This window comes from Macaca thibetana, chromosome 12, assembly GCF_024542745.1.
Source record: "Macaca thibetana thibetana isolate TM-01 chromosome 12, ASM2454274v1, whole genome shotgun sequence".
Classification (NCBI taxonomy): domain Eukaryota; kingdom Metazoa; phylum Chordata; class Mammalia; order Primates; family Cercopithecidae; genus Macaca; species Macaca thibetana.
Genome location: NC_065589.1, coordinates 68585016 through 68597878, shown reverse-complemented (window position 1 = coordinate 68597878; position 12863 = coordinate 68585016). Strand labels below are relative to the sequence as shown.

Here is a 12863-nt window from a genome sequence, read left to right as displayed (position 1 = left end):
TGGAAGGGGAGGGGTCCAGGAGCGGTAGAGCCGGGGCGCCAAGCGCCAGATTCTGCCGCTCAGAAGTCGGGGGCAGTCCCCAGTCCCGCCTCAGGCCCCCGCGCTCACAGTGCGCACCGCCGAGGGCGCGGGCCAGGCGCGCGGTGTCACCGCCACGAAGTCTTTTACTTGCCCTTAAGGAGCCGGCCCTCGACCCCTTGGAGGGTGGAGATTCCTCCCATTCCCTCCTCCCCCTCCCCCGGGTCAGCGAAGAGACGTGGAATTGAGCTGGAGCGATGATTCCGCGAGCACTGTAATTACGCACACACTGAAATCTTCACCGTTGACTTAAGTTACTTGGCGCTGCGAGAGCTGGGGCCCTGCATATTGATTAAATGCAGCCTCTATTTACCTAAACAATAAATGTAGAGATTAGCAACGTTCACTTGATCACAATAATGGGATTGACAATTAAGGGGCAATGCATCCCAGATGTAGTGGAGCCTATGGGCTGCATGCAGCGGGCAGAGGGCTTCTCGGAGAGGGGCGCTCGGGCAGTTGCGGCGGCGGAGGTGGTGCAGAGCAGAAAGCGGCGCGGAAGCACAGCGGGAGGCGGAGGGGGACGCCCATACTCGTCAAGGTCGCCCACCCCACCCGGGAGGCTCGAAACTGGCTTTGGGGTACCTGAATGCCCCGACTCCCAGGGAGACATCTGGAGCTCGGAGCCACCCTCCCTGCGGCGATGGCACCTGCCTCAAGGCGGTCTCGCTTGCTGATGCCTGGCTGGGAAGGAGGATGGACGCCGCTGGCATGTGCCCTGGTAAGTGTGTCTGTTTGTCATCAGTGTACATTCTGCATGTGGCAACGGGGCGAGGGGGAGGAGCACGTGTCTAAAGTGCACGGAGACTTCCTCTACCCCTGTGTATATACCCTTCAGTCAATGTTCCAAGAAGCGGGTCAGGGCGGAGGGTATCCTTCTGGATCTGGAAGGGCGTGGTTTGACATCGGTAGGTGTGACGGGAAAGTCCAGCCTGTCAGGGTTGGGCTCTACAGTGGCCGAAATCAAGAAAGTATGGACGTGTCGGCCCAGGGCTGGCCTGTTTCCGGATATGTCACGGGGGTGCTTCGGTCCTCGAGGGGAGTCTTACGATCTATCTTTTTTTCTCACCCTCTCACTGAACGGTAGCGTTCTGAGAAGAGGGTCTAGGAAGGAGAGGGCTGAAAGGAACTAACTTAGAAAAGAACCCAGGAGAGTGGAACATGGGTAATGAAAGACAGATGAGCACAGTTGGGTGTGTGTGCGAAATCATGATCCACCTGGAAGGGGTTCCAAACCCTGGACTGCCATCGCATACTGGCTGCAAAAGACACACGCATGTTGCTTCTCTGATATTTTCCTCTTCTCTCTGAGCCCCATTATCAACCTGGAAGGCTTCTCATTCCACGTTTAGACACAAACAAAAGGATTTGTCCCAGACACTCAAGAACAAGCCAGGACGAAGCCCTTTCCCGCCAAACCACGAAGGCCGGGAAATAAACAGCGCCTGCCCAGGCTCTGGGCGCGCGAGCCGGAGAGAGGACTTGGGTGGGAAGAGGCTCTAGAAGATCGGAAGGAGGGAGAGAGAGGTGGGGGAGAAGCTTGGAAAGAGAAGAGGGAGGAGGAAGAGGAGGGACCAGCAAGGCAGAGTGGGACCTGGGGTTCTGTTATAACCGCCCTTCCCCGCCCACGGTCTTTCCATCCCCTGTTCCCCTCCCCCATTTCAGAGCTGAAGGCCGACTGTGGGAGGAGGAGGTTAAACAAAGGGAATCCTCCTCTGGGACGGGTGAAGTGCGTTTGTCCTCTCCTTGCAGGCTCTGGGAAAACTGGCAGGAATTTCCTTGTCGTGAGAAGATGGACGAGTGTGTCTGCAGTCGAGGAGACAACTACAAACAGACTTTGGGCAGGGAAGGCGGGCGGGCGGGGGTGGGGGTGGGGGCGGGGGCCAGCTTTGATCGCTCCAGCTCTGTTGTAATTTTGTCTTCGCCAGATAGATTAGCTGGAACCGCCAGCCCTAGCTTGGAGTTCCGTTCCACGGAGTACCCTCCCTCCCCACCCCCCGCGTCATCTCGCGCCTGGAGCCGGGTCGCCGCTCCTTCCGAAGTCTCGCTGGAAACTTCAAGGGCTGATGGTTCTGTGTTCCTGACGTAATTAGGAGGCCACGCAGCTCTCCAGCACTCCGTTAAACAAATATGTAAGTCGTCCTCCCTCTCTCTGGGGACAGACTCTAGGGAAGGAGGCAGCTGGGCCCGCTCCGGGTGGTGTCCTTGGCTAGCGGAGTGGAGTCGCTGTGACCTTCCGCCGCCCCTCGGGGCCTTGGTCTTTCTAAGCTCTTCCTTAGGAAGCCGAGAGAGAGGCAGAGAACGTGCACCTCGCCACCCACCGGACAAGCTGAGAGGACCTTGTCTTTGCTTGAAAAGTTTTCTAGATAAATCGCTCGGGTGGTTCTAAGCTATGATGAACCAGAGGCTGGGCCCGGTTCTTCTCCAGAACAGCGTGTGGATGTAAAGGAGATGAAATCGTCCTCCCCCACTGCTTTCTTTTTCTTCCCCATATAAATCAGTCATATAATTCATTCGCATTGTTTAAGGTACATTGATCAATCTAATGGCTTGTAATAGGCTCCTAATTGCCACTTGCAGAATCCTGCAGGCTCACATTTGAACAGGGACGGTTCCAGGCAAGTCCACCTTAAGCTTGAGTTTGGGCGATTACAGAACCCAGGAAGAAAGTCTAGATGGCACAGTCACTCCGGTCTCAGTTCTACAGGGGAGGGAAGAAAGGGGGTGTTAGTGGGGATATTTGCTGTTCATTTTTCCCCCAATCTCCCTTCCAAATCTGTCACGATTAATGAGCAAAGCCCATGCCACAATTTATAGATTACTGTGGACTGAGGATCATTTTGTTGATATCAGACAAGAAACTTTCCTTACTTGCATCCTTGTGTCTGTATTTACAGTAAAAACTTCCTTAGTCACAAACGGATATTCATTTAGCCATACCTTTTCTTTTTACTTACTTATTTTTAATAAAGCAACATCAGGAGTTGTGATAGGAAATAACATGGGAGAGGGTGTGTTAAAGGGAAGGAAGGAAAAGCCAATCTTTATCCCAGGGTGTCCTGGAGGTATGCCTACACTCCTGTTTAACATTTTGTGGTTGTAGTGCCTTCTCCAAGCCCTGGATAGAGGAGGAAAGAGTTGGAAGCCTCCTCAAATCTGCCTATGAAAGGGTAACACTGAGGAAACTGGCACCCTGGCTAGGAGAAACTGAGTAATGATCAAAATCCTGGCCTCTGGCTTTTCTTGATATTAGTTCAGGTCTACGTGAAAAGATTGCTTTAATGTCTCCAAAGGTGGTTCCATTAGAGTTGGCTGAGACAATACATGTGCATCATTTTGGAAGAGATGCTCTTAAAAAGAAGAAAGTGACTACAGAATGCCACATTTGCTTAGGTCTAAGACCCTTCTTTGGTAGTTGGTGAGGGAGGGAGGAAAGTAAAACCCCAAGCTGAATAGGCCCCCCATAGTTTCTGAGTGATGCAGTAAACAAATCTATGATGCTTGTTGAATAATCTTCCAATAATTGCAGTCATTAAAATCATCACACAGTCTACAGTCACCTTCCTTCCTTTGACACACCAGTCTTTCCCTTAATTGTTAATGCATTTTGGGCTCAGATAAATAGATCGAGGCAAGCTTAAAATATATGGCCCAGATACATCTAACAGCAGAAAATTAGTTGTGTAACAAACGTTTGGACTATACTTAATAGACTAGGGGTTTTCAAATTCTTCAGTAGACCCTACAGAGGCAAGAAAGATTTGCATCTTCTACCACTGCTAAATAGCAGTGACGCCTCTGAGATACAAAAAAAAGAAAAGATGAAAGTCCCATTGGCCTATTGAATCTTCCTTGCTCTTTCATTTGCAAGGGTTGGGCTGGAATTAGGACATTATAGAACAAATATTAAAGGAAAGCTCAACAGAAACTGTGGGAGAGTTCCTCAATTTTTAATTAATTTTCTCCATCCATTTGATCTCAACAACTGGTGCTTTAAAAAATATAAATATGTGTTAACTATAAAAGATTCCCTGCTAATCAAAGGCTGTATTTCATTTTCACCAACCGCTGACAAGACTCCAACTGTGGAAAGGATTCACCCGACTCAACAGGCACTATGGACCTTCCTGGGCTTCCTTCTCCCTTGCTCATGGCAGGCAACATTGGTACACAAGGGCAGCTTTTTCTTTTTTTAACTCAAGTTATTAATGTATCTCTGCAACTCCCACACCGTGCTGACCTGATAATCACTGCTCTAGTGAAGATCATGCAAATGAAAAGCATAATTAATTGCACAAATCATTTAAAAAGGAGCGCTGTGGCTTAGCAAATAAATAAAGGCAGTAGGGAGGACAGGTCAGATAAATGCTTTTTATAGGCTGGGCTCCCTTCACCCCCAACCCCTCCTCCTAGTCCCGGTGGTCCAGACTTTGACTGCAGCCAGCCTGGCCAAGGCGAGCACCTTCCGTTCCTCCTCCCGCAATGCCTCCCCTTCAACCATATTCCGGAGTCCCCCCAACTCCACCTCACCCCACCCCAACCTCACCCCACCCCAGTGGTGTATATCCGCTGCTAAACTCTGTGCTAGGTCAAAGCTCCGGGGAGACTGGGCAGTCACTTAATATTTAACCAGTTACTATATCTAGTTATTCAGAAAATAACTGGTCCTCCCAGTCGCCACTATGTTTTCTGCGCATCAGGGAGAAGCATTTTATCTGTGGCTTAGGAGGTCCAATCCTTCCTATCAGTGCTAATGACCGAATTGTTTCCCTGGCTTTGCCTTCTAAACACAGCAACTTGAGCAGTTGCTCAGATCAAAGCTCCCGGGAGAGCCTAGATGGGAGAAACAATATTTGTTCAAAGGAAGTGAACTCTTCCCTTTAATTACCCTATTCTTCTTTATTAGGATTCGTATTGAATTTTTTGCAAAAAAATTATGTTGATTTAACCATAGTGTATTTATGATGTAAATATATTCCAAGATGAAAACGTCACGGATCAATTGTAAAGGACCCGGATACATAATTTTAAAAAATCAGTTTCAGTGTATATGAGGTTCTCACCCCACTTTCGCTGCTCAGTCAGATTTGTTTATGCAGAATCGACATTTAATAGTGCTAATTGCACTCCAGTTAAATTGCCCTGATTGCAGAAAGGGAAGCAATTTTCGTGCTCTCTGTCTGGGTTTGGAAGAAATTGTTTTATATTCACCTCTTTATAAAGAAGTGGAGATAAGGCACCGGGGCCTTTGCACAAATTGCACTTAGGGGCTGACTGGCAGCATTCAGGCGCTATAATAGAGCATTATTTGGCCGTTTTGAATAATGTAAAGCGTTTGCTGAAAGCTATTCTCCTGAAAATTGCTTTAACTTTTAAAAGGGTGATGATTCACTCCAAACCAGGCCTTTGTTACATTGTCATTATTTCCCCAAATGTTTTAACAGTCAGCTCAACACTTTAGCATAACACATTGATCTTTGTTTAAAAACTAGATTTTTTTAGAGGATGAAAAAAATCTGTCAGACGAAAAAAATCTGGACTTCCTCCGAAAGATTTCCTTGGGGCCCCACCTTAGAGTTGAAGTGGCCCGGGTGTTTGCCTGCGTTCGTTTGGAAGATTTCCCTAACTTTTATTGTGATGCAGACGCGTGTATCTAAAGGAATATGCGAGTGCCCACGTCTAGAGTCGGACAGCTGGAACTACGGGAAAACGGCGGGAGGGGGAGGGGAGGGGACCCGAGGGGAGGAGGAGAAGAGGAAGGCGAGCAGGGCGCCAGAGCCCGAGGTGTCTGCGAGAACTGTTTTAAATGGTTGGCTTGAAAATGTCACTAGTGCTAAGTGGCTTTTCGGATTGTCTTATTTATTACTTTGTCAGGTTTCCTTAAGGAGAGGGTGTGTTGGGGGTGGGGGAGGAGGTGGACGGGGGAAATCTTGGCGTTTCTCCTCCCCGGGCTGCACAGGGTGAGTCGGAAACGCCTCGCTGCCACTTAACAATCCCTCTATTAGTAAATCCACGCGGAGACTCTATGGGAAGCCGAGAACCACTGTCTTCTTCCAGGGCAGCAGTCACCTGTTGGGAACGGCCCCCGGGTCCCCCTGCTGGGCTTTCCGGCTCGTCTAGGCGGTCTGATTTCTCCTCAACCCTCCACCCCGCGTCCCCCAGGGACTTTTCACACCTCCCCACCCCCATTTCCACTACAGTTTCCCAGGGCACAGCACTTCATTGACAGCCACACGAGCCTTCTCGTTCTCTTCTCCTCTGTCCCTTCTCTTTCTCTGTCATAATTTCCTTGGTGCTTTCGCCACCTTAAACAAAAAAGAGAAAAAAATAAAAGAAGAAGAAAAAAAAACCATTCTGAGCCAAAGTATTTTAACAAGAATCCAAGAAAGCGACCCTCATAGCCCTCCCCACCCACGGAGTGCGCCAAGACGCACCCAGGCTCCATCACAGGGCCGAGAGCAGTGCCACTCTGGTCGTACTTTTAGGTCAAGAGATCTTGCAAAAGAGGAGAGAAAACACGGGTGGCACAGTTCCACATCCTTGTCATTTGCACCCGCTCCGCGACAACTCATCGTTTGCACTCGAGGGTTTGGGGTTGGTAGTTTAATTTTTTTTTTTTCCTAAGAAGCAGGGTGTGGGTTTGGTGGGGAGTGTGCTATGTTAAAACCAGCGCCCAGGTCTGCCCGAGGGCGCTGGTATTTCTGGTTCAAAAACAGCTTCTGGTTACCCTGGAGAAGAAAGAGAAAGCGGGGCCCAGAAAGAGAAAAACAAGCAGTTCAGCGGTTGCTGGGGGACTCGAAGACGCACCCTGGTCTGTTTGAGGACACCTCTTTTCACACTGACAAGGTCCAGGGAGGACTTCAGGATGCTTCCAGCCTGCAAAATGTGGGGGCGCCCACGTGTGGCCTGGTCCTCCGCCTTCCCGGGTGAAAATCCTGGAGAGATTTCTCGGGCACGTCCGTGAAAGCAGGGCAGTAAGGGGGACCCCACCTCTTAACACGGCGCACTTGCCTTACAGACGAAACTCTAGGCCTTGGCAGTCTGGAGTGGGAGTGGGCTGGAGCTGGGACAAGAAAATTCCACTCCAGGATGAAACGCGACATGCAAATCTTCACCGGGTTAAACAAACAACCGAGCAAGCTGCAGCTTCAGCGGAGGTGGAGGTGGGGGCGGACGCCGCTCGCGCCGGTCTCTGTTTCCAAAGTTGTTACAATGTGAAAATAAGCGGCTTCGTGCAGCGTGTTGTATGGGCTGATGCCTCCCACCCCCACGCCAGCCCCCAGCAAAACCCGGCAGATAATCAGCACATCCCACTGTTTAGTCATATTTGACAACTGGGTTAACCTGGTATCTTAGCGCTGCCGAAACCGTACAAAGGGTGCCCTCAATTACCACCAGAAGCCTCTAGCGTGAGTGGCACTTGTATTACCCCCCGGGTCAGAGGCCAGAGCGACAATTAGGAAGTCACTTACACCGCTGGGGGGAAATGGCGGGATGCAGCAGGCTCCAGGCCCTCCCAACAAATCTGTGGATGTAGATCTGTACAGAGAGGCCTATTTCGCTCCTCTCGGAGGAACTGTCCCTTCGTGTCCCCCTCCCCAGTATAACTGTGAGAGTAACATTGAATCTAGTGGAATGAGGAATTGGGTAGAAGACACACGAAAATGATTTTTTAAAAAAAATCCCAAGCAAGAATGATAGATATAAGCTGAAGTTGTGTTCTGTAGGCAAGAGCCTGGACACACAAAGTGAGGGCTGACATTTCCGTCTCCACTTGGGCCCTGCTGGTGCGGGCTGTGCCTGGGTGTCTCCTCCTCTCCTGCCTCCTTTCCTACAAGTGGGGGAGTCGAGTAGGACTGTCAGCCCTAACTTGCAACATCTCGGGGTGGTTTGTGTGTGTGTGGGGGGGGTGCTTGTGGCCCGGTTTCATTGGTACTTAAACCTGGCTTGGTGCGTGAGTGTGTGCAAATTTTTAATTGCACTGTAATTTCTTCAGTCCCCAGCCCGCCCTCGCCCCCCACCCAAGTATCCCCCCCTACTCCCCTCCACCCCCGCCGCCCTAGCTAGCCGACTTGACTGGCACGCGCCGGGAGCCCGGGCCCGGGCCCCTCGGCGCGTCTGATTGGCTGCGGGGCAGCTCCCGTCTGCTCTGCCTGCGCCCTCATTGGGTGAGAGGCGCAGCCAGCGGCACTTCAAAGCGGGTGCTCCTCTCACTTAGGCTGAGTTTAGCCGGCGGGAGCCCGGAGTCCGCTCGGCGCGAGCGCGGGGACGCGGGAGCCGCGCGGGACCCAAGCAGTTTTTCCGAGCAGCCGCCAGGCTCAGCCCCGCTCCCAGCCTCGCTGCGCAGCCAGAGACCTGCTATGGCCACGTCTATACTCGGGGTAAGTCGCAAGCGCGGCAATGCATTTGCTTGTTTTAACCGGAGTAATTTTTCGTTATGGCTTCTGGGGTCTGCGGCTCCCGAGAAACTGTTGCTGCTGGACTGCAGCTTCAGCTTCTATTAGCACTTGCCACATTTCTGGGACTGATTTTTTCCCCAAGTTTTTGGAACCCAGCAGATGCCTTTGCAAGAAAAGGCCTTCTTAATGAAGTCCTTTTTTACTTGGTTTCAAAGAAAAGCTAGAGGTTTCTTTTCTTCCCCTCGTGAGTTATACCCCACCCCCCGCCTTGCTTTGGGGATTTTGTTGCAATTATGCGACAGTGGTGTTTCCAGAAAACAGTCTTAATCGTTTTGCAGTCCATCTAGTCACGCTAATAAATATTTACATTTCCGCGGCTCCCCAGTTCGCCCGTGACTTGAAAATACGTCTCTGGCCGCTTATCCTCGGATTGTTGTTTTCATAATCGCTGTGTTTGTGTGTGTGTAAACTTTAAAACCAAACGTTTTCTATTAAAAAAGAAAAGTCAAGTCGTAGCCACCCTGGGAGTGCTGCAAGTTTCGCCCGTCCCTGGCTGCTGTTTCGGCCGCCTCCGCCCTCGCCCGGTGTTTGTTGTCTCTGGTCTCTGTGTTTACCTTCGCGCGTCACCCCGAAGGGCGACTTGGGGTCTTCTGGGAGAGGAGCCGGTTTACCGCGACAACCCAAGTCCGGTTGTAGTCAGGGTTGCAGCGACTGAGGCGGGGAACACGGAGGCATCTTTGATTTACAGCCTCAGCGAAGAGCAACTTTCCGGCCCCCGGACCTTCGCCGCGGTGATGGCCACTGTCCCGCGCCCGGTGCGGTGACTCTTCCGCGGGCGCGTGGGGAGGAGGCGCGAGGCGGGGAGCTAGGGCCCCCCCCGGGAGCAGCCGCAGGGGACGAGGCTGCTCACGGGTGCACTTTCTTTCTTCCCCACTTCCTCCTGCCCTCCTCCTCCTTGCTCCCTCCCCCATCCTACCCACTTTAGGAAGAGCCGCGCTTCGGAACGACCCCGTTGGCCATGCTAGCGGCGACCTGCAACAAGATCGGCAACACGAGCCCGCTGACGACGCTGCCGGAGTCGAGCGCCTTCGCCAAAGGCGGCTTTCACCCCTGGAAGCGCTCCTCGTCCAGCTGCAACCTCGGCTCCAGCCTCTCGGGCTTCGCGGTGGCCACCGGGGGCCGTGGCTCGGGCGGCCTGGCGGGCGGCTCGGGCGCCGCCAACAGCGCCTTCTGCCTGGCCTCCACGTCGCCCACGTCGTCCGCCTTCAGCAGCGACTACGGCGGCCTCTTCTCCAACTCGGCGGCTGCCGCGGCGGCAGCGGCCGGAGTGTCCCCGCAGGAGGCGGGTGGCCAGTCGGCCTTCATTTCCAAGGTGCACACGACGGCGGCCGACGGCCTGTACCCGCGCGTGGGCATGGCGCACCCGTACGAGTCGTGGTACAAGTCGGGCTTCCATTCGACGCTGGCGGCCGGCGAGGTGACCAACGGCGCGGCGTCGTCGTGGTGGGACGTGCACAGCAGCCCGGGGTCGTGGCTGGAAGTGCAGAACCCCGCTGGGGGGCTCCAGAGCTCGCTGCACTCGGGCGCCCCCCAGGCCTCGCTGCACTCGCAGCTGGGCACCTACAACCCCGACTTCAGTTCCCTCACGCACTCGGCCTTCAGCTCCACGGGTCTCGGCTCCTCCGCCGCCGCCGCCTCGCACCTGCTCTCCACCAGCCAGCACCTGCTGGCCCAGGACGGCTTCAAGCCGGTGTTGCCCTCCTATTCGGACTCCAGCGCCGCCGTGGCAGCCGCCGCCGCCAGCGCCATGATCTCGGGCGCCGCGGCCGCCGCCGCCGGGGGGAGCTCAGCACGCTCTGCCCGCCGCTACTCGGGCCGCGCCACCTGCGACTGCCCCAACTGCCAGGAGGCAGAGCGGCTGGGCCCGGCCGGGGCGAGCCTGCGGCGCAAGGGCCTGCACAGCTGCCACATCCCGGGCTGCGGCAAGGTGTACGGGAAGACGTCGCACCTGAAGGCGCACCTGCGCTGGCACACGGGCGAGCGGCCCTTCGTGTGCAACTGGCTCTTCTGTGGCAAGCGCTTCACGCGCTCGGACGAGCTGCAGCGGCACCTGCGGACTCACACGGGCGAGAAGCGCTTCGCCTGTCCTGTGTGCAACAAGCGCTTCATGCGCAGCGACCACCTGAGCAAACACATTAAGACGCACAACGGGGGCGGCGGGGGCAAAAAGGGCAGCGACAGTGACACGGACGCCAGCAACCTGGAGACGCCCCGTTCCGAATCCCCCGACCTCATCCTGCATGACTCCGGCGTCAGTGCCGCCCGGGCGGCGGCAGCGGCAGCGGCTGCGGCGGCGGCGGCGGCGGCGGCGGCGGCCTCCTCGGGAGGCAAGGAAGCAGCGTCTGGCCCCAACGACTCTTAGAGGCCGGGCGAGAGGCGCGAGCACGCGAGCGAGTAGAGACACCGAGAACGAACGAGAGGTTCGGAGGGCGAGAGAGCGGGGGATGGGAGGGCAGGGGCTTCAGTGACGCCCCCGGGGCCCCGGCTGGGCGCGAGGTGGAGCCGCTCAGGGTTCCCGGGCTGCGGTTCGCCCGCCGTGCGAGGAGCTCCCCTCCGCCTTCCGCGCCCGGATGAGAATCGAATGCGTGGTCCGGAAACAAAAGCGAACCATCCTCCGACACAAACACTTTAAAAACCGTACTCCCAGACGTACACATACACCGGAGACCTGCAACCACAAGCACGCACACTCGCGCGCGCACACACATACCACTCGCCCAAACTTCTCGAGCGAAGAGCAATACATAGAAAGGCTCCCTCTTTGCCCACTATCCACCTCCCTCCAACACCCGTCTCTTTCCTTTTCTCAAAAACAAGCCACCACCCAGCAAAGGACTGTCAGAACATTTGAAAACAAACGGGACCGATAAAAACACCCTTTGTGTGGATTATATTATATATAAAATGCTCCAAGTCCTGCCTGATGTCTACTTACAATGAGACTTTTCCTAAAAAAGGAAGCATCGAAAGGCTTAAGGTGAGAAATTAAACTGGAAGTCTAGCGACAGTTTCTCTGTATTTCATAACATCTGTATAAATAGGGTTCAAAATATTGTGTTCTCTTTTATTTTCTTGTAAATGTTCATTCGAATAGAGTTTTTTTGGGTGAATCCCTGAAATTCAGGGAGTTTTTTTAATTTTCTGATGCACTTTGTGAAAGTCAGTATATATGTAAAAGATATTTAAAATGTTGAGTTATCATTTCACTCACAAACACGTAAGTTAAGGTCATCTAAAGAAATTAAATGCGTTTATCTGTATGAAGAAAATCTTGACATCATATTTTCATTTTGGTATTATTAAAGGACTCTGAACAATACATTTCCTTTTTTAAAAATCCTGTTTCCCCCTCAGTAACCTTTTCGTGGGTCGATATTTTTTTTCGGTTGGGAAAAAATTCCCTTAATGTTAGTTGTAGGTAATGTAAAGTTTATGTGGGTTATAAAAGCCATACTACATATACGTTTTTGAGAAGTCAAAATTATTTATTTGTATATCAACAGCATAAATTAAATTGGGTTATAAGGACGTGTAGTTGCATTGCTTAATGTGAAGGCTCTCAAAAGGTGACATTTTAAAACTCTGGAGCGCCTAAAGAATGCAAAGGTCCTTGGCAGCTTTAACTGAGGAGGTGCCTAAACCTCTGGGAGGCGTCAGAGAAAATTCTGGTGGGTTTGTTTGTTTTTAAAAAGTGATTTAAAAACAATCTGTGAAAGGAAAACGCTTTTAAAAAAGAAGTCTTTAGCTCCCAAGGCCCTGTATGTTGGAAGGCAACTCAAGGGAATAAATCGCTAGAGTCAATACCCCGGAAAAGACATTTCATGCCTAAATGAAAATCTTGTTAAATGTTATTAATTTTGACTTAGAGCACACAGCAGCCCCCTGTGCCTTGTATTCCCTTATTAGGGATTCATGTCTTATCAAATATCTAATTAATCTCCTAGACATCATTTGTTCTGGCCAACTTTATCTCAGCTGGTCCGCGGGGAAAACTCCAAATATTCTCTGTGACAAAGCTCCCTTGAAGATCTTTTTAATTGTCTAAATTAACTGCACCAAATTTGCATGTCAAACGGTAAAGGGCAACCTGAGATAAAATGTAAACGTTTTAAAAGCCCCCAAACTAAGCACTTGATTTGATAACTAGGCTTTTTAATGTTATGGAAGACAACTGCTCCTTTCCTTTTCAAAGACGGCTGATCTATGCAAATAGTGAATTGGAAATGCCTAGGTCCCCGCGCCGTCAAATGGCCCTCGCAGGTTATTTGAATATCAGTGGCGCTGCTTCTGAAAAGGTTCAAGGATGCTCTCTGACTTCTTTGTGAT

At 52.2% G+C, this 12863-nt stretch overlaps 1 protein-coding gene across 3 annotated transcripts in view; it reads left to right on the top strand.

Moving 5' to 3' along the window:
* The window catches only part of SP9 (Sp9 transcription factor), a 921284-nt gene extending 909428 nt beyond the window's left edge, over positions 1-11856 (top strand). The window contains exons 1-3 of one of the 3 annotated variants that reach the window (XM_050751779.1): positions 1675-1678; positions 8300-8459; positions 9463-10939. In XM_050751779.1, the coding sequence (XP_050607736.1) occupies positions 8439-8459; positions 9463-10899 (1458 nt within the window). In that variant the 5' untranslated portion in view covers positions 1675-1678; positions 8300-8438 and the 3' untranslated portion in view covers positions 10900-10939. Of the gene's footprint in view, positions 1-1674; positions 1679-8299; positions 8460-9462 lie in introns of those variants that run through there. The other 2 variants (XM_050751780.1, XM_050751778.1) reach the window with 2 other exon arrangements.
* Positions 11857-12863: the final 1007 nt, after the last annotated feature.